Source organism: Colossoma macropomum, unplaced genomic scaffold (genome assembly GCF_904425465.1).
Source record: "Colossoma macropomum unplaced genomic scaffold, Colossoma_macropomum, whole genome shotgun sequence".
In the NCBI taxonomy this organism is placed as follows: domain Eukaryota; kingdom Metazoa; phylum Chordata; class Actinopteri; order Characiformes; family Serrasalmidae; genus Colossoma; species Colossoma macropomum.
Window position 1 is genome coordinate 40,193,199 of NW_023494785.1, and position 27,246 is coordinate 40,220,444.

At 38.2% G+C, this 27,246-nt stretch overlaps 1 protein-coding gene across 1 annotated transcript; it reads right to left on the bottom strand.

Moving 5' to 3' along the window:
• flot1b (flotillin 1b) lies at nt 1–27,024 on the bottom strand. The gene is made up of 13 exons (XM_036594703.1): nt 26,841–27,024; nt 23,540–23,600; nt 16,114–16,189; nt 15,574–15,664; nt 11,611–11,754; nt 9,307–9,426; nt 9,122–9,217; nt 8,328–8,480; nt 7,872–8,053; nt 6,531–6,576; nt 6,279–6,416; nt 5,998–6,162; nt 1–4,541 (listed from the first exon to the last, which is right to left on the bottom strand). Exons 2-13 carry the CDS (start codon nt 23,580–23,582, stop codon nt 4,518–4,520), a joined length of 1,278 nt encoding a protein of 425 aa, XP_036450596.1. The 5' UTR covers nt 23,583–23,600; nt 26,841–27,024; the 3' UTR covers nt 1–4,517.
• Between the last annotated feature and the right edge of the window lie 222 nt (nt 27,025–27,246).

Here is a 27,246-nt window from a genome sequence, read left to right on the forward strand (position 1 = left end):
AACTGAGGAATTGGTTTATTTATTTTATTTATTCATTTTTAAATAATGCACATTTCTACAATCATATTATTTGCCTAAATATCGTCCCACATCTGTGTGAACATGGCAAGCGTTCAGTCCGATATGCAAAAACAACAGAAAAATTAAAAATATAAATAAGAGACATGAAAAAGGTTTTACTGATCCAAACGCTACTGTGTGAGCGACTGGTGGAACTGCAGAGAAGTTTCTCTACAGCTGAGGTACAAAATGGCAGAGCTGGAAATGTCAGTCGAAATCAGCATGCAGCACTGGATAAACTGGGTTTCAGGCACTTGGTGATAAGCGAAGGCATAAACTAGGCATGCATGAGGTATTATTATCATTAGCACAGATGCACGATGTGGTCAAAAGTAAAATATCATATAAATACAGGGAGATTCACTCAAAAGAGGCCCCAAATAATCTGTTGTATCTCCCGTTAGGATGAAGCAATCTGAACCAAAAAAAACGCCACAACCCTTGACGTCTGTGTAATCGACTGCATTACATGCGATGCTGTAAGTGATCTCCGTTCTCTGCCAGACGTGGCGCTCCATGCAATTCTGCCCTTTTTGCAGCTCTCTGACATGTTGAGTAAGACCTCCCAGTCTCCTGTACGAGACGCTGCTGCACGTCATCTATTGTGTTCTCCGACATTTTCGGACGGCCTCCGCCATGAGAAGGGATCAGTGATCCCGTCGTTTCCAGTTTTCCGGACCATCTTCTGAATACCACTCTTTGAGGGTTCGTCACGAACACCATATTCCTTCCTAAATTCACTCTGACATCGCTTAAACAACTGGTGACGCTATAGGTTCACACCATGAAGACGCACTGCTCAATACTGTACACCACCATCCTGATGAGAAGATTGCACGTTGTTTCGTTCAGATTGCTTCATCTTAGCGAGAGTTATTACAAAATATTCAGGGCCTCTTTCGAGTGAATCTCCCTGTATAACTTCTAGTGGTGGAAAAAAATTGCTACAGTATAAATATTGCGATATTTTGGGTTTAAAATTAGTATCGGAACATGCAGGCCTAGAATTTTTGAATATTTTTTGAACATATCCTAAGACCATCATTAGACTCATTAGATTACCAAAATGCATTTCCTCATTATCCCACAAGATGGCACCATTTCTACCTGGTGAGCAGGCGGCTTCGTTAGGAATGGAATCTGGAACAGCACTGTAATGGCCCAATAACATTACATTCACCTGCTACTGTAAATCGGTCACAGAGTTTTGAATGTCATCTAGTTCATAAAGAAAAACATCTGCCACAGTATTTAAATGCAAGAATGAAGTTTTCACATGTTGATTTGTCAAAGAAGAGCTGAGCAAAGTATTTCGCTGCTGTCGGAACAAAACCTCGTATCTCCATTTTTGCCATTTTTCAGTTTGTGGCATAATCTGAAAATGCCTGTTGTCCTTTATATTGTGTGTAAATTTCATGATGAATGGGCCAAAAGAAACGGCCCAAAATGACTAAGAAAAAATTCTGGTTCCATTGACTTACATTAAAAGTAAAGTAGGTTTTTTGCTTCTCCTGTAAAGTTACCATTTTGGAGGTACGAGGTTTTGTTCCGACAGCAGCGATAAACTTCATTAGACAGTAATTTGGAGTCAACATTGATCCAAATCCGTGATCTCATTATTGCTGATACCCTAAAAGAGTCTAATACTAAGACACCAACTAACAAAATGATGTACGGTGAAGCTCTAATGAGCAGGTAGCCAATTACAGCAGCACACAGTGTAACAGATGAACAAACGCACAGCGCTCACACCTCTTTCCCTTCACACCTACTAAAAACAACCTACTTCAGTACAACCCCCTCAAGCTGAGTCTCACGAGTGGCACCACATCAGTGACTGACCTAGATTTAACAAACTTTGTGGTCAACACGAAACCGCACCCTTTCTCTGCACTCGTTTCCCTCCTCCACTTCACATACTTCCTTCCACCTCCGCTATCACTACCAAACAAGTGGTTCACTTTTGGACATCACATTCAATTGTTCTGCTTTGATTCCACCAGTTTGTTACTGGCCACTGAGGTTTATAGACATTTTGTTGCTGCCATATCAAACTTTAGTTTTTTTTAATACACTACCTAAAACCACCAGCTGCCCTTTAGAATAAGTGTAAGTAAATGTTTCATAACAAATGAGCCAATGGAAACCAGCAGAGCGGCTTATTATTCAGAGCTACAGTGCCATCAGAGTTATTCTTGAGTTATAGGTAAGAGCAAAAGAAGCTGGACGGGTCCTGGACGGGTCCAGACTTCCATCAAAAAGGTAACATTATTCCCTTTTTCTGTAAAGCTAAATTTAGATATAAGACAGAAGGTTTTGTTACAACAGCGGTATATACACACATACAGTACTGTGCAAAAGTCTGAGGCACCAAAGCACAATATTTCAAACCATTTATCTCTGCAGAAAGTGTGCAGAAAGTGCAAATGCAAATAAACAAATACAGTAATTTTTTTTTTTTTGTAAGTTGTTCATACCTTGTGAGCTAGTTTGAGCTAGCACAGCTCGTTTACTTTAACAAAGCATTAATTATTCAAAAACTAGGATGATGATTACAATACTGGGCTGCTATGAGATGTTTGGAAATGGTTAAACGAACACTGACATGCCAAATCGCTACCAACTGTATTAATGTTATTTGTGTTTACTGTAATATTAGTGTTTTTCTGAGCAAATAAATACTTATTGCCCACATAAGCAGCTTTAACTATAATTTTCTCAGGAGCCTGAAACCTGCACAGTGACTCAAATGACCCAAAATGACTTGGAAAAAACTCTGGTTCCATTGACTTACATTAAAAGTAAAGTGTGTTTTTTGCTTCTCCCATAAAGCTACCATTTTGGAGATACGAGGTTTTCTTAGACATCTCAGACATCTAAGAAAATGACGAGTAAAGCTATTTATCTGGGCCCTTGCTCAAAAAACCCAAATAAACAGATGTTTCTCCTGGAGTTAGTCCAGTGTTTACAGTCACCATCCAGCAGCTAGTTTATCTAATCAAACAATCAATTAAATCAGGCGCTGCTGATGAAACTGAACAAATCTATACGGCGGCTGAAGTGCAGCATGAAGTCAGCAACCAAACGTTCTAATGACTTTCAAAAACAACAGAATCTACAATTTACTGTATTTATGTTTATTTGTATTTATTCTAATGTTATATAGAACATTTTTTGTGGCAGCCTAAAACCTTTGCACAGTATTGATGTACAGTCGTATGCCAGTTTACCAAACTTGGGTTTGGTCAGCGCTGGTCAAATGACATTTAGTTGATTTTCTAAGTGAAAACAAGTGAACACGTCCTCTACAGAGAAGACATGTCTGCACATTTAAATACACAATCACTGTTTATTTGCTAAGTTTAAAATATTGGGGAGAAAAAAAACATGGCCTAGGCAAAAGTTTTATATATTTCACATTTTATTTTTCCCAATATGTCAAACTTAGCAAATAAACAGAAACTGTGCACTTCGCTTTGCAGAAAAATGACATATTTAGGTGTGTTCTCTGCCGAGAGTCACTTAGAAAATGAATGAAACGTGTTCAAACTTTTGCACATGACCGTAAGGTACGACCCACGGTCTCTCTGGTGCATTCTAAGTGAGAACAGCTCACGAGGCGAGAGAGGACAGTATAAATACAGCAAAGGCAATCAATCACATTTCTTACTGGATTTTCATTCACATCAGGCTACACAAATTTGAATGCCTGTTTAACCAGTTTGCTCCCCTCACTTCTTCTCATAACCAGTGTAAGTATAGGAAACTCACAGCTGGGCTTTGACCACTGCTCCTATTGAAGACTCCAAACAGATGATACGGCCCACATACGGTGGACGTGATGAAAAGTGAGTGTGTTCAGGTGACGTTCCACTTTGGAACTTCCTCAGTTATATACTGATAAGTTTCTGCCTCAGACGGCTTTGTTACAGAACATCAGCTGCATCTGTTTCGTCCGTTAGTCTTCCGCTAGACAAACAAGTTAAACAAGTATTTACGTTTGTATGGCCAAAGGTAGAATTGTACACAAACAGTAGCTTTGGTGGCACAGTTAGTAAGGCTCGAGTCTAAAATGCACTTCATATATAACATAACTATCAGTAACTGAACGCTTTCACAAGTACAATATACGAACAAAAACAATTCAAATCTCACGCACAGACAACAGACATGCGTAACACAGAACCCCTAACCCAGCTAACAGACATCACCTGAACAATAGAGTGACTAAACAAGAGAGCAAAGAAAAACTCTGTATATATAAAAGAAAAGTCCTGCTGACAAACGTACAAAATGTCATAAAACAACGGACGACTACAAAAGCTCACCATAAAGCCCTTAATTACCATGAGATTCTAGAAAAAGAACAGCAATTTAAATATGCATAGAGATATAATCGGGGGAGACTACATTCAGTATGCGTGTTCCCCACCTCTCCAGTTCGGTCAGTGTCTTGTTCAGCCCATGCGAGTGGAGGAAACCTGCGAACACAGAATGAGGTTAAATATTTATTTCACTTTTTTATATTTACTCACTGCAAAAACACAGTAACGACTACAGTCGAGTGCAAAGGTTTGCATCCCCTTGCTCTGAAATCATAAAAGAAAATGATGGGAATTATAATTACAAGTAAAGCTTTGAAACCAATATTAAGGTATACCACAATATTTAAAAATGCCCGTATTTCAAAATTATGGCGTGTCAAATTTCTATCCCACGGCCAAATACACACATCTATATTTTAGAGATGCTCACTGATTGCTGGTGTCACTTTTGTTGTAAAATTTGCACTCATGCTGGAAAATCTTTGGCAAAAAAAAAATAAAACTAATATAAAAACTAATAATTTTTTTTTTTTTCAAATTTTCCACCTACGGCAAATACACGTAATAAGCTGAGGCTATGAAAACGGACAAAAGTAACTTGTCTTGGTAAACAGCAGCATTAGCAGACATTTTGATGACTGAAATTTGTCTACCATTTTTTTTGGAACAGTAGATCAAAGTGTCAGAAGTAATAAGTCTAAATCTATTTGAGATTATTTAACAACTCAACACGGTCTGCACTGTAAAAATGTTACCTTGTCAAGTGAAAGTATCTTAAATCTAGTTAATACATCTAATTCTGAGATGGTTGTAGGATTATTTAAGGTTATATTACTTATTGTTAAGACATTTTACTCTTTTTAAGTCATTTTATCAAGTAAAATGATCTCAGTATGCTGGAAGATAATTTTGCTTGTTTCAAACATTATTTCTTAGAACAAGCAAAATTATCTGCCAATATTGTGAGATTATTTTACTTGACAAATGGACTTAAAACAAGCAAAAATGCCTAGAAATAAAAACAATCTTATAATAAGTTTACAACAATCTCAATATGAGAAATATTAGATATATTGACTAGATTTAAGATCATTTCACTTGACAAGATATCTTTTTTTTGCAGTGTGAAGCAAGTGTGACCATTTGGACATGCAGTTTTCATGATGCTAATTGGTGGAGAAATTAAGCTTTATTTAATTGTTAGAAACATGAGCCTCGTAGCTCCAGTACAAGACTAAAGAATCAAACTTCACACACCAAACCTGTCTTGGCTGAACAACTATGTTTGAGATAAGAGGGAGAAAAACTGCAAATCTGCCTTCTTTTCACTATGAAAACAAAAGGTGGAACCTGTACATTAATGTTTTTATGCACTGTGAAAAATGATACATTGGCAAAAGAAAACAAGGTAAATGTAGTCAACATGTATAATATTTGTATGAATATTCTAAGATTATTCAGCCTTTTTCTAGATAAGCAATGTTGAAAACAAGCAAAAACTATCTGCCAACAAATATTATTTAATAATGTTCTGACAATGATTTCAAAATGAGAAATAATAGATATTTACTAGATAATTTCACCTGTTAATACATAATTTTTGTGTAATTACCTGAGAGATGTTGACTCCAGTCAGTTTCTCCACAGTTAGAGGCAGGCGGCTCATAATATCCAGAACCTCCCCAGTCAGCTTGGCTGCTCCCACCTCCGAGCCTCCACTGGACACCATGGTGATCTTCTGGGCTGCAGAGAGGGGCTTGGTGATCTCTTCTGCCATCTTGAAGAGAAAACAAACATCAGGCATTTAAAAAAACAATCCACCGATGGCATAATTAGGCAGAAACGATTGACTGGTTGATTTATTATGGTTATCTTCACGATGGGATGGCTGACCAGAGGCAGTTTCTCCAGCAGCATGTCAACCATGGCGCCTTCCTTATACTGCTTGAAAGCCTCAGCCTTCTTGGCCATCTGCTCGGCCTCGGCACGACCCTTAGCTTCCATAGCAAATGCCTCTGCCTCTCCCTTCATCTGACAGAGAGAACGAGAGCGAGAGAGAGAGAGAAAATCAATTTATAACCTCTAATGTCCTTTATGATTCCTAAAGATACAGCACAGAAGGAAAAAGCAAGGCAATTTACTCACTCTAATAGACTCTGCCTCAGCTTCAGCCTCCATGATCAACTGCAGCCTGTCAGGCGAGGAAGAGGGGAGGTGTTACAGGCCAACTGCATGTCATATTACATTCATATTACAAGCCTTTTCTTCAATTCATCAATTTTGTGTTTTTCTTTCTGCCTTAATGGTTCACATTTGTGTTTGTTAGTGACTCATATCATATGCATAATATCAAGTTTAACCTGCTACTGACATGTATGTAAACAGTCAGTAAAGATGGGTTTGATGCAATACAATCAAATGTAGGGAAACCAAGTCAGATTTCTTTACAGTGGTGCTGATAGGAACCAGGAGTCACCATGTCTACAACACAAACATAGCCAATTATTTATTATCCAAAATGACCAGTGAACCTTAACGTGTCTGAGTTTTCATATGTGATGTTGATGATGATGAGGCTTGTAGACAAGTTCTAAACCAAAACCATCTCAAATCTGTCGTGAAACAATGTCTCAGACAGTGTATTCATAACCATTTCATGCATTAACTGTCCTCAAGGGAGCTTTCAGAGGCATTAAACTTGACTTCTGGTTCCTAGCAGCAACAATGTGAACATTTCTGCCTCAGTAAGTTTCTCTAGAACGGCGCATTTCACACCAAACTACTCTGAGCAGTTCAATTTCTCATAATATTCAAAATCGCTTCTAAAACATCAGGAGAGGAAAAGCAATTAACCAATAACATCATTCTTCACCCCCCCACCCTCATCTTTTATCGACAGAAAGTTAGCTCAGAGACCCTCAGTCGCAAATACGTCATGATATGGAAGGAAAATGTGTACAAATTTTTTATCTGACTCTTTCAATTATGGTCACATGGCCGTGTATCAGACACTTATTTGATCTAGGAGCACATTTGGAAAGATCAGATTCTTGGGTCCACACAGCTCTTCCAAAAAAGCAGATTTGTACCCTCTGCTCACCCCTGTAATGTGAATATATCCAGTGTTTCAAACACGTCTAAAATATACATGGGGGAACATCCGGTCGGGTGGTATTATAATATATATAAATATCCAAACTTATCTCAGGTGTCTATTTCACTTGATTAGGCATTCCATATGGCAGGTATGGTTTAGATAAAAAAAGAAATAAGCAATACAAAATAACAACATAAAATATTTTGGAAATTGCAAAAATGTAAATATATATATATATATATGTAAATATATATATATATATATATATATATATATATATATATATATATATATATATATATATATATATATATATATATATAGGGATAGTGGGTCTGAGAAAACCCTTCATCACTGAAGACCATTTACGTGCTGTGGTTACAAGTTACCGTTCAGCCTCGGCGAGTTTCTCCAGCCGGTATCTCTCGGCCTCAGCTGGTTTCTTGATCTTGGCCTCCAGTTCTTTCTCCTTGCGTGCGATTTCCTGTTCCTGCAGTGTAATCTGCTGAGTGCGCTCCACCACCTTCACCTGCATCTTCTCCTCCTCAATCCGCTGCTTTGTCTTAGCCACCTAACGCAAAAGAACAGGGAAGAGGGAACATTAACCATGTCATCCTCCAGCTTCATCACTGTAAAAAAAGTCATGAGCTGTATTTGCTTGCTTAAAATGTGTACATTATTTTCACATGAATATTACTTCTGGCAATAACTGTGCTGTAATATTTCTTTTTTCATCGTACACATTTGACATAAATTCAATGCATCACTTTTTTCAGTTTACTATTCCAGATTTCATGAATGAAACGCGTATATTTGTTCCTGGGGCTGTCACACAACTCCCGTACCTGAAGCTGATAGGCCATCTCAGATTCAGCCTTCTTGGTGTTGACCTCTATGTCGTAGGCAGCCTTCTTCAGCTCAAAGTCTCTCTGGGCCTTCGCCATCTCAATCTCATTCACATACTGTGCAGACACTTTCGCCTGCGTGGCATGAGCCTCCTAAACACAGACACACATAGCAAAAAAGCCAGAGTGTAAATTCATATTTTATCTTACATACATACATATATATATATATATATATACACACAATGCAGACAATAAAAGCAAGCTTTTTGGGGGGAGGGTGGTTTAGAAAATAGCTTGAGAACTTCATATTTGCCAAAAATGAGAGCACACTTACACTTTAATACTGTATACTGACATTGCAATAAACAATGGGTTTCTCTCAAACACTCTTTTTCTGCCAAGGTCGGTTTAAAACCAGAAGCACAGCACGTGAAGTAGAACATGTCGGTAATAAGTTCAATTATTCATAAATCACAAGTGAAAAACATGGCGGGAGGCTATAGTTTTTAATGTACTGTCACCTGTCTTTGCGAGCTTGTAGTAGTAGAGCTTATATACTTGTCATTAGGGGTTTATTAGGGGTTTAGATCATTATCAACAGATCTTATAACCCAAAAACTTAATTTGAATTTCTAAGCACATCACAGGCTAGAATAAAGATAACTGTAATACATTCTTATAACTATTCAAAGCCATTTCTATAATGCCTTATGAGTCCATTATAACATGTGAATGTGTTCATATGTTCATAGACATGGTATTCATAATAAAGGGGTAATGAGAAGTCTTACCCTGATGACTGCGTCTCTCTTGTACTGTGCCTCTCCGATACGAGCGTCTCTCTGAACCTGAGCGGTACGAGCTTTACCCAGAGAGTTGAGGTAGTCCTTACAGAGGGGCAAAACATGGAGTTAGCTCAGTAAACGTTAATAGGTGAGAAAGTGTATTTCTGTATGTGTGTGTTGAGCCCAGTCACCTGGTCATCATGAACATCCTTCAGTGTGTAGCTGACCACTCCAATGCCCATGTTGACCAGGTCAGAAGAAGCCACCTTGAACACTTGCTCTGAAAACTTCTTACGGTCCTGATAGATCTCCTTCAGGAAAATAGAAATTGTGTAGAAAGTAACATTAGGAGTTGATGATTACAAGCTGGATCTATACAAATTATCAAGAATGGGATACAAGGAGGAATGGGACGTAGGGGTGGGCGATATGGCAAAAATATTGCATCACAATACTTTAGGACATTTTCACGATACACGATATAAATCACAATATTTATGTTTTTTTCTTTAATAAGTTGAAAGAGACAAATTAGAACCTATAGTCCCACATATTAATAAAAAAAATAAAATAATAATAAACCTACAACTACAATGATTTTTATTTAATGTTTCACACACTGTGCTGCACTAATTCAATAAAATTGACCTAATTATGCTCACTTTTTAATGGAACACGCAGTCAGTAAGTGTTCTTTAAGTACTAACAGTATCCAGGATATGCTCAGAAAAGCGTACTGTGACATAACTTAATCACGATAATGATAAAGTACCGAGATATGGCCCAATCCTAACAGGATGGTATGAAAATATCATCAGTTTCATTAACCACAACTACCACAGTTTTTGCTGTTTACACTGTATCATTAAAAACTTGAGGAAGAGCTGAAAGCAGCACGAGGGCTTTCAACTTACCCCATAGGCAGGGTTAACTGTAACAGATAGAAGAGTTAAGCTTCTTTAAATGCTCTGAGCTGCTCATGTCTAAATGCCATAAAAGTCTAGTAACATACAAACATACATACACGTACAATACAAAACATACAGTTCGATGCTGTTTGAATCAGATAAGTTTTCCAACCCAAATAAAAAACATCTGCATAAAAATATATACGATTAGGGAAAGAGGTGTCAGACTTCGCCAATTTCAGACCACGAAGTTTAAAAGCAAATATTAACATGACAAAACTGAAATATATTTATTTAAATGGCTATCACCACAGAACAGGTTCAATTTTGGCTTTCCATCACCCCAACACTCGTCATTCAACGTTTGCAGAATCAAGCCTGCACTGTGTTGTGCCCCTCCCATTTGAAAACGCCAGCTGACCTTCACACTGGCTGTGTTTACATTACAACATTTTTGACAATCCGATTAAATACATTCTGATTATAGATTAAGACTGAGGTGTTCATTCTACTCAACAATTTGATGGAAAATCTCCATTTATATGCACACTACAAGTAATCAGATCCAAAATTATACGCATACATAAAGTACAACTTAGTGCAGACGTTACCATGACAACGAACATCACGTGAGTCCAGTCAGAGTGAGATGAGCAGCAGTGAGCAGTGCTTGTGTTTTTAATTGCTTTAAAATGATGTCAGACTCAGGAAAACGTCCTTCACATGTCCTTATTAAAGAAGGCCGAGAGGAAGACGTCGTGTTCTGAGACACATGAGCTGGACGTCCGTCCCACCGCCGTCTTTTAAAGACCAGAGCATAAACTTCGTCTCCTCTGCAGACCGGTTTCTGCTCCGCCATGTTGAACGGTATAAACTTTCACTGTGACGCGACAAACATGATCAGAACGGACTTAAACTTTCCGATAGGGAATGTAATCAGATACAGGCGTTTACACGGATATTATTCTTCCATTTAACAGATGATTTACCGGATTACCCACCTCGTTCAATCAGGTAGAAATTGTATTCCCGAATGGCCTAAATCAAACTAGACTAATCCATTTGAGGTGTTTACATGGACGTATTCTATTCCGATTGAGCTATTAGCCAGATTATTAACAGATTATCGGGCTGCATGTAAACGTGGCTACTGAGTCGAAATTTCATGATAAATGGAATTATACAATTATTAGAATAATATCTTGTTAGATTAACTTAAACTGAAAGTTAAGAATGTTTTTTGCTTCTCTACTTACTTTTTTAGAGATAGGAGATTTTGCTCTGACAGCAACAACATGTTGTTGCCTGCGGCAGATATTTACTTTCACTGTGACTTCATAAAAGACTCATCATAAAATCACACCAATCATACGTTTTTCAGAATTATTAAAATCTAAAAAGTGTGATAGTCATGTCCACCACTGTTTTTCATTAAAACCAGTAACTGTCCCATCCATAGATGTCAGTGTCTGACAGTTTACAGTTTGCATCTGTAGGCGACAGAAGCGTCACAGTGGTATTTCCTGATTCTCATTCCACAGCATGTTGTTCCACGTTCCTGCGCAATGTGTGGGTGTTTGTTTGTACCTCCACAGTCAGGTGAGCGATGATGGCTCTCTGGTGGCCCTCCAGCGTCTCCAGGGCAATCTGAGAAATCTCAGCTTCTGATTTGCCCATGAACATCTGACAGGCTGTGGCCAACATCTCCTTATTCTGGCCCTGGATCTTCACCTGCAGGGGACATCAACCAATCCCACCAGTCACATACAGAGGGAAGGTGTGTATGTATAATACATGTATGCGTACATGTCCATTCGAATGTTTGATAGATAGACAGATAGATGGACAGATGGACAGATAGATAGATAGGTAAAACTTTATTGATCCCAAAGGGAAATTGCAGTGTTTCAGTAGCAAGACATATAATTTCACATAAACTTACATGTACTAAGCAGAAAATAAAAAACAGAAAAATAAAATAGACGCAAGTATAAGAATAGAAATAAAGTATATCTATTTGCATATTTACATAGCATATTTGTTGAGAGATTTGTTGTATTTACATGATAGCAGGTACTAAGTGGTACGAGGTAGTCTATCTAGGAGTTGCAGCAATATTACAGTGCAAGTGTCATTACAGCAGCAGGTTATGATATATTGCAGTGTGTATTAACAGGAGAGGTGATATAGTGATGTGGTTCAGCTCAGTTCAGACAGCAGGAGATCAGTACTGTCTCTGCAGTAAGGAGACTCGCTGTAGAGCTGTATAGCAGTGGGTAAGAAAGATCTCACACAGCCTCTTTAACACAGCGCAGCTGTAACAGTCGGCCACTGAATGTGCTTCTCTGTTTATCCAGAGAATATCTGCATGCATGCTATCTGCAGCAGCTCCCAGGCTACCAAACACATGGAAGAACGCCAGAACACCGCACTACTGTCCATAAACAAAGAAACCTTTGGATGTTTGCAAAACTATGACTGACACACCTCTCAGCCAATCACTATCGTATCTAAATGCTACCTACTACGTCAAGGAAATGAAAAGCTCGACAAAACAAACCTGCAGTGAGAACGGCGGTGGCGGTAAACTACTCTGGAGTGGACAGGTGGTGGACAGGTGTTACTGAGAAACACGGACTCACTATTCTGATCATCTGGAGGGTGGAGCTGTTTTTATTCCATTTCTGAAGCTGAAACAGTTTTGGACTAAACTGTGTGGAAGACCAAACTCACAGCTCAATCACAAAGCTAAGAACGGGCCGAACTGTACCGACTTCAAACTTTTCTGGGTTATCGTAGTCACTAAAACCATTTAAAAATGATGTTTTATTAATGTTACAGAAAAATGTCAAGATCAGTCAACTAGTTCGCTTTTTTAAATCAGATTAAGCAGAACTGTGCAGCGCTCACATTTTGTTAAAACTCTGTATGCAAAGATTTGTATATGTTTGTATATGTATCATTAAAGTTTGTTGAAGGCTCTAGTGTAAAAGATGAGGATTCCTCCTCAGCTTATAACAGCATATAATAGCTTCAGTGTTAACCTTAGCATTAGCTCTTCTGAAAGGGTAGCTTCCGTGGCTAAAACCTCCTCCTTAATATACACGAAAATCTGCTGCTTTAACCTTTGAATGGCCACGTGATTTCCCTGGTTTGATTAACCTCTTATTGACCAGGGTACATTTTGGTTTGTCCATCTGAATTTACATGACCACATCGTAAGGCAAATTATTCAGTAACTGCATGAAATAAATGTAATTTTTTATTTTATCTATTTATTTTTTGGGTAAAAGCTCCCCTCAAATTAACAGAAAATGTGTTTATGATCACACATATTGCTATATGCTTACAATTTACTGCTGAAAGCCAAAAATCGTAGGCGCTCTCTGTATTGTTTTATAAAGGTAATGTTTACAGAGCAGATCACTGAAGAGACGCCGTCTGTTTATAGTTTATAGCCCAGATTTGTGAAAAAATGGGTCGACTTTCAGTAGAAAAAAAAACTGAGCTCAGCTTCTTTTATTATAAGGGTTTAAAATTACATCACCCATCTATTTGACTGAAAGAAGAGTTACAGCTCTCATACGACCCCCACCTTTTGAATGTAGCTTATGAAATATGAAAGTTATGAAGAACATGACGAAGTGTGCTTTGGAACCACCGGTGGTCTCAAGGAGTTGAAAAGGTTAATGTATACATGGTTCTAGAAACCATGTTTTTGTTCGCTTTAAATTGGACAACATTCATATTTTGTCAGCTCTCAAAGATGTCCGTCTGCTCCGAAACTGTAAAGCCAGCTTATTTTTGCCCAAAAATGTTTCAGATGTTCTCCTCTGTGTAGTTTTAAATTTTCCTTGGTGCAACTGAACTTTTTAGTCTGTTAGTATAAGTGTTACAGATGCTAACCGGTAGCCTGAGCTAAGTTTGACAGACGGAGCAATAATAACTAAGAGAGGCAGGGTTTTACAGCATTTTGCAGTCAATTATCTATTTTGGCTTTTAATTTTATAATGTATGAGCATTTTTGCAAACATCTGACAGCTTTATAGTGACTTAGCTATAGCAAATTTAAAGTGAATAATGCTTATAGTGATAAAAGTTCTCAAAGGAAGAATGTTTAGATGCAGAACTGGTAAAAAATATTTTCATTTTTTAAATAACTTTATCGAATATCATCTCAAACATTCTATAAGAATTAGGATAGACATGTGTTTCCCTTATCTTGAATAAAAGTACCAGTTATTCCAATTACTTTGCCGTTTTCCAATAGAACTTCCAAATAGAACCAAATTTCTATCAAATATTTGTTGCAGCCATACTCAGATAGCAGACTTTTCACGACAAGTAAACACTCCAAATGTGGACACTTTAAGGTGCAGTATGCTTATAAACACGCACGTGTTTAGTAAGCTAGTGATAAGCAGTGGGTTAAGTGAATGCTGATTGGCCCTCCAGTAGGGTTCGGGATATGAGATGCAGATAATACTGGACCTGAACCAGAACTAGCGCAAAATCACTGAGCAGTTTGAGGTTCAGCTCTGAGATTTGACAGAAGGCAAACATAAATACCATCATCAAAATATTACAAAATCAGTGAAGTGAGTATTAATTCTTGGAGACAGAGAGGAAAAATTAGAGACTTTCCTTTTTGTTTTCTGCATTCTAGTTTGGACGCTGGCCCCTCAGTGGACATGTAAAATAAGCAATAGAACACGAGAGGGAGTGTGTTATCGCGAAATAACATCACGGCTGTGATTTGGTCGCCATAGATAATCACAGCCATGATATTATACGTGATAACACACAACCTCGAGTGTTCTATTGCTTTAATACGACAGCTAAATAAATAAAGTAATAAATTAATAAACTGGGCCGTGAACGCGGCATTTAATATGTTTTAATGTTCGCAGTTCCTTCAGCCAGATTATAGTTCCTTAACAAGCAGCTTGTTGCTGCGTCAGAGTAACGAACTCCGCTCATTCGCTGCACAGCCGGCAGTTCGTTCTCCAGCTCCACACAGACCAGTTTGGGAATTTAGTGTAGTCTCATCTTCAGAGTCGGACCAAATCAGCTGTCGGTCAAATGTGATCTTAAAAGTCTCCATTTTCTGTTTGTGACAAAGTAAGAAGTAAAAACGTTCAAATGGCTCGAGCGTCTCCTACAGCTGTCAAAGTCATTGCTTAGCAACGGCATCTCAGCGGAGTGATACAGTGTTTGTGAAAAGAACGTGATGTTATGGTGAAATAACAGCACGGTTAGAACGCTTCTCAACCAATCAGCTTGTGTGGCCGAACTAACTGTTGTGTAATATGTATATGTATGTTGACAGTCACGTCTGTTCATAGCACCGGTGCATGTTCACATCACAAATCAGCCTTTAATTTAACATATTAACATTTACTCCAGTTACTTATCCTACTTATTTTCTTCCCATCAAGAAAAATATTGTATTTACAATTTGTCTTCATTTGAATATCTGACAAACCAACAAGGGGAAAGTTTTAATTTAATATTAGAAACCACCCGACAGCACTAATCTATACTGCTGACCTGTGCGATGCCAGTCACTGAGATGGGGACTCCATGTCTGGTGTAGACTTTATCACTCTTCACATTCAGAGTTAGAGTATTCAGAGATATCCTAAAAGAGAAAGAGAGAGAATGAAAATGATCCAGTGATGTAAGTTGTGTCACAGTGTCAGAAACCACAAGAAGAAGTGTATTAGAGACTGCTTAACAACACAGCTTGGTTTGAGGCAACTGTGTTATGATTTAGGCATGCAGTTTGCACACTGCTAATTGGTGGGTACAAGCTTCCATTATTTGTTAGCTATATTAGCCTTGTAGCTCCAGCGCAAAACTAAAAAGAAACCTACAGACACTTCAGACACCTTGGCTGATTGACTACATTTGAGGTAAGGGAGAAACATTATGTAATTGTTGCTGAAGTATCACTTCAATTCTTGGCTTGCCAGGACTACTTCCCGTTCAGAATCAGTGTCAGTACTACACTGACTGTGTATAAGCATCAAGTAATTCACATTCAGGCTGAAACAGGCTGGAAGACAGAATTAACATAAGGACGAATACCTTTGAATCTGCTGAATGCAAGGAAGGACAAACACTCTTCCACCTGAAATCATGAGGGGAGGAGAGCGCCCACAGCCTGAGAAGAGAGGAAAAAGAACAAATTAGACTCCAGTATTGCTTAAAGGCCGCGGAAGAAAGGAAGGTAAACAGGAATAAAAGTGATGTGCCATTTTCTCACGATTACTATGATATGCCCAAAATCAGTAAATCATAAACAGCTAAGACAAAATAAACATGAGAAAAACAACAATTGTATAAATTCAACACAAAGTGTGACACACAATCAACTTATCCGTGCTCCTCCTGAGGACATTCTCACGCAACCTCATGAGAAACTGTGGTGCACAACATGCTAACATTAGCTAATTTGTCACTATCGCCTCCAACCTGGTTAGCTGCAATAACAGCCCAGCTCAGTAATATAGCAGTTTAACCTCTTATTCTTCAAAGTATATTTTGGTTTGTCCATCTGAATTTACATGACCAAATCATAAGGCAAATTATTCAGTAACTGCATGAAATAAATGTCAATTTTTATTATTTATTTTTTTTAAAAGCTCCCCTTAATTTAACAGAACATTTTATTATCACACATATTGCTATATTCTTACAATTTACTGCTGAAAGCCAAAAATCTTAGACGCTCTTTGTATTTTTTATAAAAATCATTTTTACAGAGCAGATCACTGAAGAGACGCCGTCTGTTTATAGTTTATAGCCCAGATTTGTGGAAAAATGGGTCGACTTTCAGTAGACAAAAAAACTGAGTTCAGCTTCTTTTATTTTAAGGGTTTAAAATTACATCACCCATCTATTTGACTAGAAAAAAGACAGTTCCAGCTCTCATATGACCCCCACCTTCTGAATGTAGCTTATGAAATATGAAAGTTATGAAGAACATGACGAAGTGCGTTTTGGAACCACTGGTGGTCTCAAGGACTTGAAGAGGTTTAATTGTAATCATTTTCACAAAAAGTGTTGAGCACAACAGCTTCTCACTGGATTGAATGAGATTTTTGCCAACACTTTTGCCAAAACACCTTATGTGATGGAAAGTGGATAGTGGAAAATATTGTGATATCACCCACCCCTACCCAGAAGCATGACTCATCTAAATCCATCAGCTGGGAATTCTAATCATAACAGTTACCAAATTTATAATGAGTTTACATGAACACTAGATTGTCCAAGGGCCATTTTACTGTCTGAAGTGGACTCAGACCTCTGAGTCATGGTTTTCTGTGCATTTGTGAACACGCCAAATGAACCCAGACCCCTCTAAACGGCCCAAAAAACGAACCGAACTGAGACCACCTCTCGAGGTCTCAGTTCGGTTCGTTTGTAGTTTATTTTGAAGTTTGATTGATTTGTGTATTGTGAAAACAAAACGGCCCCAATCCGCTTTTGCTTTGCTCTATGGTGAAGACCTTGAGTCTTACAGCCACAGTCTTCTTTACTTTAGCAGGTAAAAACAGACCAAGGATCATTTATAAGATTGCACTCAGGATAAAGCCTGCCCGTGATCTGCGACAAGACAGTCGCACTGACATATTAAAGCGATAAGATGCGAGCCTGCATGATTAAAGGTTCATGCTGGGCCCACTGTGCAGAGTTTTAAGCTGCTTTTAGACTGAATGCTCTCAAACACACTATTTCATTGCAGATGCGGATTTCGCCGGGTGGAGCTCAGTGACGAGCACAGCTGAAAACTGAACCCACCGTGGCAGACCAACAGGGTCATTTTTCTAATTTTGCGCAATGCACTTCGGCCTATAGTTTCAGTGTGGCCAATAGGAGAGCAGCAGGTGGGTCTGGTAGTTCCTCTCAAATTTATTGGAGAACGCTGCCCACTTTGCGAGCACTGCACACGACATGAGTGCTGTGAAAGGGGTCTGAGTTCTAATGGAGTTGTGGTCTGAACAAGAAGTGGTGTGAGTCCTCTTTATAGTTCACTTACGTTGTGAACACAAAACAAAACTGAGGTCATCTGCAGTTGGTTCCCTTTCAGGATCACTTTAACAGAACTCAGTTCAGCTCATTTAAAAACAACTATATCGCTGTTGACGGAAGAAAACCTTGCATCTCCAAAATGGTAACTTTACAGGAGAAGGAAAAAACCTACTTTACTTTAATGTAAGTCAATGGAACCAGACGTCCTCCCCGAGTCACTTGGGGGTGTTTTTTTGGCCGTTCCATTCCCCCTACAGCTCAATGAGGATAAGACAGAGGCTTTGACTGCTACTCCAGAACAGGTTACCCACATGACTGAACAAAGTTTTGGTCTTCCTTCCTCTGCCGCCCACTCCAGCTTGCGTAACTTAGGGGATCTATCTGATCAATGCTCGTCATTCCACACCCATGTTAAGCAGCTGACCAGATCTTGTTTTTTCCCAACTTAAGAAATATTAGTAAACTGAGAACTGTAGTTTCAAATGCAGAGCTAGAGATGCTCTGAGATGAGAGATGATTTTGGCTTGTATTGACTATTGTAATTCTCTTTTCTCCTTCATTGGTATGTCTTCCCTTAATCGTCTGCAGGCCATTCAGAATTTTGCTGCAAGACTACTTACTAGGTCTACAACCTCTTTGCTATCATCTCTTCACTGGCTTCCAGTAGCGTCCAGTTTAAAATTCTTACTCCTACCTACAGCACAGTCAAGCTCCTGCATATGTGGCTGATCTACTTCACCCTCATTTATCAATTCGTTCTCCTAGGTCAGGGGTCACAACTGAACTGTGCCATTTTGTCCTTTCAACAAAAAAAAAAAGAAACACCTTGAGAGCCAAAACATTTAATGTTCGTTTTACCACCTTGGCTGTAAATGTGTCTCAGTGTGCGCTGATGTGTTAGTATAGGCTGAAAATCTAAACGAAAATGCAGATTTACTTTGCTCTGCTTTATCTCAGCTATAGCTGCTTTTCTTGCATCTCTGGCAGGAAACTTTTCCTCAGAAGTAGAATAGTTTCTTGTAAAATGTCTTAATGTTTGACTTTTTATGAGGCTTAAATCAGCTTCTCGTTCGCCAGCTTCTTGTTCAAATTTTCCCGTTCCACCCTAAATGGTGCCTGAGGTGCCAGAACGTACCATCTACGGTGGAACAGGAGAATTCGAACAATAAGCTGACAAATGATAAACTTGCGACTTTTCAGCGTTTGATAGTTTCTCGTTGCAGATTAAAGTCCATTCGTCTCCAAATTATCAATGTTCATCTTAAAATTTCCTCTCTGATTTTTCGTTAGCTACTACCTTGCCGAGATTGTTGTGTGCATTGCTATGGTGATTGCTGCGCGCCAATATTCAGGGTTAAAGGGTGAATCAGCAGTTCTACATTAACTCCAGTGTTTAAGACCATTTATTGTTAAAACTGTGTTTGAATGATCAGCAGAGCTTTATTTTACTGCAAAGGAGGATTATTTTATTTTTACCTAAGAATCTAATTCTGCTGTGGATCCACAACAGACCATTAAGAGCCACATGTTGCCGACCTGTCTTAGGTCAAATAAGCTACGTTTACTGTCTGTTCCACGTATCCACTTGGTGATCAAGCATTGAGGTCATGGCGCCTAAACCGTGCAGCGCTATGCCCACTCCTTTAAGGTCTGCTGACTCTGCAGAATCCTTTAAAGAGCAGCTAAAGACGTATGTTTTTACACAGGCGTTTGGGTAATCTATCTGCATCAGGTTCCCTTTTTTAATGAGCATTTTTGTTGGGTTTTTTTACGTTGTGTAATGTTACTGTAAAGCACTTTGTGACTTATGTCTGTGAAAAGTGCTATATAAATCATTTTTACTTACTAATATGTGGATTTTTAGACAAATGGTGCACTATCACAACAACAATTCCATGCTGGGAGTGGCAAAAACCAAAAAATCCATCCGTATCCACAAAGCATGTGCAAAATAAATCCCAAAATATGTATAAAACAGTGCTTCATCAGGACTCTAAAAATGGCACGTCAATGATGGTGCACTATTTTGTGTGTCCGGCATGTTGTGGCGTGGTTTGCATTCTCAGCTGTTTCGTCATCACTGTCCAACCAGTTCACTTTCTAGCAAACGCTAAGTAGAGAACAGTGATTGAGTTAATGAGTGAACCACTCTGAACTCAAGAGTCTAATCCAACACACAGAGAGACCGCGAGATTTGTTGAAGCTGTGTGGGCGGAACAAAACATATCAGCCTTATTCATGACCCAAGATTAGGACAGCTCAGTTTACACTGAAGAAGAATGTTGGCAAAACCCATCAGCCATTTAATGGACAGTAGGAGTTACTCACAGGACACATTTTATACCTGTACAGTGAGAGGAAACATAGATTCAGACATTTTTGGTTTTGTTATTTATTATGCAACAGTTAGTTCCGGCCACGCAAGCTGATTGGTTGAGAAGCTGTTATTTCACCATAACATCACGTTCTTTTCACAAACACTGTATCACTCCGCTGAGATGCCGTTGCTAAGCAATGACTTTGACAGCTGTAGGAGACGCTCAAGCCATTTGAATGTTTTTACTTCTTACTTTGTCACAAACAGAAAATGGAGACTTTTAAGATCACATTTGACCGACAGCTGATTTGGTCAGACTCTGAAGATGAGACGACACTAAATTCCCAAACTGGCCGGTCTGTGTGGAGCTGGAGAACGAACTGTCGGCTGAGCAGCGAATGGGCGGAGTTCGTTACTCTGACGTAGCAACAAGCTGCTTGTTAAGGAACTATAATTTGGTGAAGGAACTGCGAACATTAAACATATTAAACGCCGCGTTCACGGCCCAGTTTATTAATTTATTACTTCATTTATTTAACTGTTGTATAAAAGCAGTGGAACACTCGAGGAGTGTGTTATCGCCAATAACATCACGGCTGTGACGATCTACGGCGACCAAATCACAGCCGTGATGTTATATCGTGATAACACACTCCCTCTCGTGTTGTATTGCTTAAATATACTTCCAGTACATAAATCCATGAAATTTACAGGCATAACATCTTTTGACTTTGTATTTTCACTCATATAATAAAAATGATGGTTCTTCAAGGGTTCTTTAGTAAAGAAAATGGTTCTCTATAGAACCATGAACACTCAAAGACCCAAAAACCCTTTGTGTGATTACTTTGCATTGTTAAAAGAGTTCTTCAGATTGATGGAGAATGTGCTGTAGATGGTTCTATATAGGGCCTTTTTGAAAAGGGTTCTATATAGCACCAAAAAGGGTTCTTCTATTGGTAAAATGTCAAGCCTGTAACAATAGAAGAACCCTTTTTGGTGCTATATAGAACGCTTTTCAACAAGGTTCTATGTAGAACCATGCAAAACACACTATCCATTAATCTGAAGAACTCTGTAACAATGCAAAGAGCCCTTTAATCACACAAAGGGTTCTATGAGTGTTCATGGTTCTATACAGAACTCTTTTCTTTACTTAAGAACCCTTGAAGATCTTGTTTAAGTGTGATCAATATATATATTAAAAAATACATGTATATTTTTGGGACCCTTGGAGAATTAATGGCAGTTTGCCAAGAGAAGTGGGCCAAAACTGAACCACAGTGCTGCAAAAAGCTAATCATTTCGTACCTTGGGCGTCATTTTTGCTGTTTATGTTTATGAATACGCACTTTTTTGTTTGTATGTTTAAGTTTGAAGCCAAAAGATGTTAAATGTGTAAATTTCAAGTGGATGTGTGCACTGAGAGTACACTAAATACTGCCCTTTCTGTTTATAGTCTACACACAAGAGCATTATTAACCTACTAGAAAACAGAAATTTAGGTTTAACTGCTGCATATCTCTCTTGGCGCGATACGGCTGCTGCTTCGTGAAAAGTGTGTTAACAGATATGTTGTCTGTGGGTCGGTCCACGTCCATTCTAGAGGAAAGGAATTTGCAAACCACCTATGTTCTCTGAGCTTGCCTGAACACAAATCTTAATTTTTTTCAAATAGATCAAAACAAAAACATTAAAAATTATTTTTTATTACTTATCATGTTAAATTCTATTTCTTAATAAATGACAGAAAATCCAAATTTGATCATTTACAATATAAATGCACAAAATCCAAAAAACTGAACTGAATTTCTTTAATATTAATCAAAATTAAACAATTACTGAGCTCCACATGCACTGTCGAACCATAAGCATCATTTGACGAACTTACTGGACTGTTTTCCATGCCTCTTTATCTTAAATACCAACACACATCGTCAACTAATGACGATGTTATACACTGTGTTGACACTGCAGACTGATGTTACACACTATGATGTTCAATGTTTCCTAATAAAGAGTTTTGCTGTTAATTTCCTACGGCAAGAATTCAAAGGTGACTCAACAGGCGTGGTTTTATCTGTTTTTTGCAATTTACAAAAGCTTCATTTAGGATCTTTATGGTCAGTTTTGAGATAATGTTCTTTTTTCTTTTAACATTTAGTCCTACTAGAAAACAAGCTGGGGCCAAACGATTGAAATTGACAGTTTTCTTCATTTCTGCGATTCGAATATAGTAATTTTTAAAGTAACAGTATCCTAATATCACAACGAGCAAATATTTTATATCATTAGGAATACAAATAAAAAATTAAAAATGCAGAACCTTTAATGTTACTTCATTACGTTGGCATAAAAGGTGATCCTGTTCTGGTTCTTTGGCTACCAGCTGACCTAAAGAACAATAACCCAGAGCTACGCAAAACGACATTGTACATATTTCTCATTTTTTTGTTTTAAATTAGGTCTGTCAAGCAAATAAAGTAACTAATCATGTTCCGTCACATTCATTTGTGCAATCACATTTAATCACATTTGTCGTATCGGCACAAATTTGACCCTAAAGTAAGATTTTTTTCACAAAGCCAGAAATTTTGTTCTAGCTATATTAGAGAACTAAATAAGATGCTTCAGAATGTATTTATTACTATAATAACTCAATAATATCATTTTGTGTGAACTCAGGCTCTCGAAAGTAACTGGAGCTTTCCACTTTGCTTGTTTTTGCTCATCAATTTATCTGTAGCCTGCTGAAGTTGCTGAAGATTCGTTTTAAAAGTGACTTAAAAGCAAGTATTTGAACAAAAGGGCTACATTCACGGATTCAATCAGAGCAGCTCGGCTTCAGCTTGCGCTACTATGGATGGTTCAAAGGGTTAAACTATGAAATGGCATTAAAATTAGAGGCATTAATAATTTATTACATTTTGACAGCTATATTACTATAACCACAGTTTTAGTGGTTACACTCAAACCCAACATTTAAGGAAAGTTATTTATAAAGAATAAATACTTATGGGAATATTGTATGTTGTGTCATTTGTTACACACTTATAAATGCCTACCTGTTACACTTAAGGGAATGTTCTACGTAGTGTCATTGCATACTTATAAATACCTGTTACAGTGTAGTTACTCTGAGACGTGACTTGCTCTTACCTGAGACCACCATCGCCTCATTGGGACCGCAGGTGTGGAACATCTTGAGACTGGATCAAACCTGGAAAATAATTCTATATTATACACCACGTCCAGTTGTGTTGACTTACTACTACTACTAAACAATCCAATACAACCTTCAAAGCCAGCTATGAGACAGAACTCACTGACCACACTGAGTCCAACTCACATGACTTCTCTATTACCAAACAAGCAGCTATTTGTCTATAGACTGTTATGTGGCTGAGCTAAAGGCATGCTGCCCCTCCCCTCCCTTGTTCTCCATGATTTCCTGTTTCTACTGCACTGAAAACCAAACCACGACATGATTTGGGGAGGCTAGCACACAAGATCATTTCCCCACAGTAGTACAGTTTCCTTTGTAGAGGCGAAAACAGCCCACCTGTCTTCAGCAATGTAGAACATTTTACAGAAGGCAGTAAAATCAGACCCTCAAAGCTTCAAAAAGCCCCCCGACTTAATATACTAGCAGTGCAGCAACACATATTTTCAGGTTCGGTGTGATTTTTTTATTGTGAGGTCAAGATTCAATTCAGTTTGGTTAATTTTATGTGTTAATAAGGTTTGGATTCCATAGAGCTCTAATGATATACAACACACAGTGTGTTTACATGCACTCAATAATCAGATCATAATCAGATTTCTGCAGTTATCTGATTATTCAAATGGTCATGTAAACAGCAAACTCTGATTTCTTAGATCGGAGTAAAGTCTAGAAATCTGATTAAGAAATCCGATAAAGAGAGCTGGACTTTAGCTCAGTAATCAGATTTCTGCAGTTATCTGATTATTCAAATGGTCATGTAAACAGCAAACTCTGATTTCTGAGACTGCAGTAAGGTCTAGAAATCTGATTAAAAAATCTGATTAAGAGAGCTGGACTTTAGCTCAGTAATCAGATTTCTCAGTGCATGTGACTCTTACTCTGATTTCTTTCGGATTTCTCAGTCTGCGCTTGTGTGAAAACAGACCGGAAATAAGCGAGCAGCGTCGCCGTGAGACGCAACAAAACACGCTGAAACTACATGCTTGACGAAATGAAGGATTTAAATATTCTTCATCTTCTACATGATGTAAGTTCATATTTTCAGATAAAGTGGTGTGATGTTTTTAAAAAAAAGCCGCAGCATGAAGTTTGAGTTTTACATTACGTTCACGTCTCCTTCTGTGAGTTTATTGTCTGGTTGCAAAGCAGAAATCCGATTACTGTCTGACTCACGTAGACCCGGAGTTCCCCATCATGTGATTACACAAGTGCATGTAAACGTGTTGATCGGATTACTGACAAAATCTGATTTTCTGCAGTTATCGGATTATTAGGTGTATGTAAACGCACTCAGTGACTGGTTTGGCTCAGACAAATTAAATTTTATCATAAAGTCGTGTGTGATCTTATTAAATAGTGCAACTGAGCCATAAACAGTACAAAAACCTGAACTCATATAAAACCTTATACAGCCCACTTTTCGACCCTCCAAAATTGCACCAATGTGGGAACTGTGGGCTGATGCTGAAATCCAGTGCATTTATTTGTAGATGCAGTAAAATGAACAAAATGAACATATTTTAGCACAGCCGCACAGCATCTCCTGAACGTTCTCCTCATTCAGAGTAAAATAAATACGTCATCAAATATTGGTTTGAAATATCAGTCAAATGTAAACATCTGTACTGCTAATGTCTTTTAAAGAAGAATAACATTTCATTTTCAAAATTTCTGTATATAAATTTGAGATGTAAACAAGTCATCCAGGATGGCTTGATGTGAAATGGGTTACTGTAGAGAAACTTATCAATTATTTTACTGTGCTGGTGAATGGAACCAGGGGGTCACAATGTCTGTAACACAAACACAGCCATTTTATTTACCATTCAAAATGACGTGAACCAACATGAGTTTTTTTATATGGAATGTTGAAAAATGTAAAGTAGTGGAAAAGCTAAAGATGTTTTTCTTTGGGGACTAACAGGCCTTCCAAAGTCTTATGCTTTAAAAAATACATTTTAAAGCAATTATCTGCCAATACTAATATGATTCTGATTTATTGTACATTTCTAGTATGTATGCTGAATCTCATACACACACACACACACACACATATATATACACACATATGTATATCCTTTATTATATCAATCCTTTGCCCTTTAGAATATACATTAAAAGGTAGTACATAAGGGTTAAAGGGGTACGCCACCGATTTCTCAAAAAAATACTACATAATTAAATAATAACTACATAATTAAGTTGTTGAGATGTAAACAAAGTCATTCACAGTGGTTTGGTGTGAAATGCTCCGTTCTAGATAAACTTACAGAGTCAGAATTGTTCACAGTGGTGGTGATAGGAACCAGACGTCCACCTCTAAAAGCTCCCTCACAGAAAGTTACTACATGAAACGGTTATGAATTCACTGCCTGATGTCTGAGACCCTGTTTTGCGACAGCTTTGTGATGAAGTTTTGCCTTAAAATGTATTTTAATCCATTTAATTTAATCCGTTCATGGCGGCGGGCTACGTGCAGGGCGTCTTAAGACAAAATAGTCCCCAAAGAGAACTTATGTTTTCAGCTTCATGATTATTTTACCATCATCAAGATTGCATATAAACACTCAGAAGACTCGTGTGGGTTCACTAGTGGTTTTGGACAGTAGATAAAATGTCTATATTTGTGTTGCGGACATTGTGACCCCTGGTTCCTATCAGCACCACTGTAAAGAAATCAGAGTCTCTACAATCAACCATTTCAGATCAAACCTCTCTGAATGACTCTGTTCACATCTCAGTGACTGAATTACTCAGAAATTAGCTAATCCTACATGTCTAGTGATAATCGTCTTGCTGAAAGACAGTTCGATCTTGAAAATATCAGCTGTAGTTCCTGCTGGTCAATCATTTCCAAACCATGTCAGCTGATTTAAATTAACGCAAGCTAACGCAGAACAGACCTACTTCGAGTTCATGCCACTGACATTCAACACAAGCTGTGACAGTTAACAGCTACATTATCGTCTGAAGCAAAAAAGTTTAGATTTTAAAACAAAAAATACCCAAATTTTGGTAAAAACGGCTCGCAGGCACAGCACACGCTAACGTTATGCTACCTATGCTAGCTCAGTTAGCCTCACGAGACGCTGCGCTGGTTGTGAATTAGCCTGTTAGCTTCCAGACCAACGTAAACAAACCAGCTGACGGCTCCGGTTACAGCCTTTCTCACCGTCCATTTAACGTTTAAATCACTTTAAAATAAACTTAATGGACTTCTTATTGTTTTCTTACCGAGAGTGGACCGCGGGGAATGGAGTACGCAGTAAGATACGCTTTCGCAAACGCGGAATCTCTTGAAACTGAGGGATAAAGTCTCTCTGGTGAACCAGCGACTGCAGAGAAAAAGACACTCACTGGACGGTCGTAGCCGCGCCCATTCACTCTAACACACATACATACACACACACATACACACATACATACACACACACACACACATACATACATACACACACACACACACACACACACACACACACACACGGCGCCCTCTGTAGGCTGCTCTCTGCTGAGGCGTTAAAGGAGAAGTCCACCGGCTTTTCACAATTTCTGCTAGATTTAGACAATGAGACTTGACCAAAGCCACTCAGAGTGGTTTGATGTAAAATGGTTCATTTATAGAGAAGCTTACCAGCTT

What these genes read in the sequence shown, in the direction of transcription:
- flot1b (XM_036594703.1), bottom strand. Translation starts at nt 23,582, where the DNA reads ATGTTCCACACCTGCGGTCCCAATGAGGCGATGGTGGTCTCAG. An exon ending in AGGATGTTCATGATGACCAG is followed by an intron (nt 9,218 to 9,306) that starts GTGACTGGGCTC and finishes CCCCTCTGTAAG; the next exon opens with GACTACCTCAACTCTCTGGG. An exon ending in CTGAGGCAGAGTCTATTAGA is followed by an intron (nt 6,417 to 6,530) that starts GTGAGTAAATTG and finishes TCTCTCTGTCAG; the next exon opens with ATGAAGGGAGAGGCAGAGGC.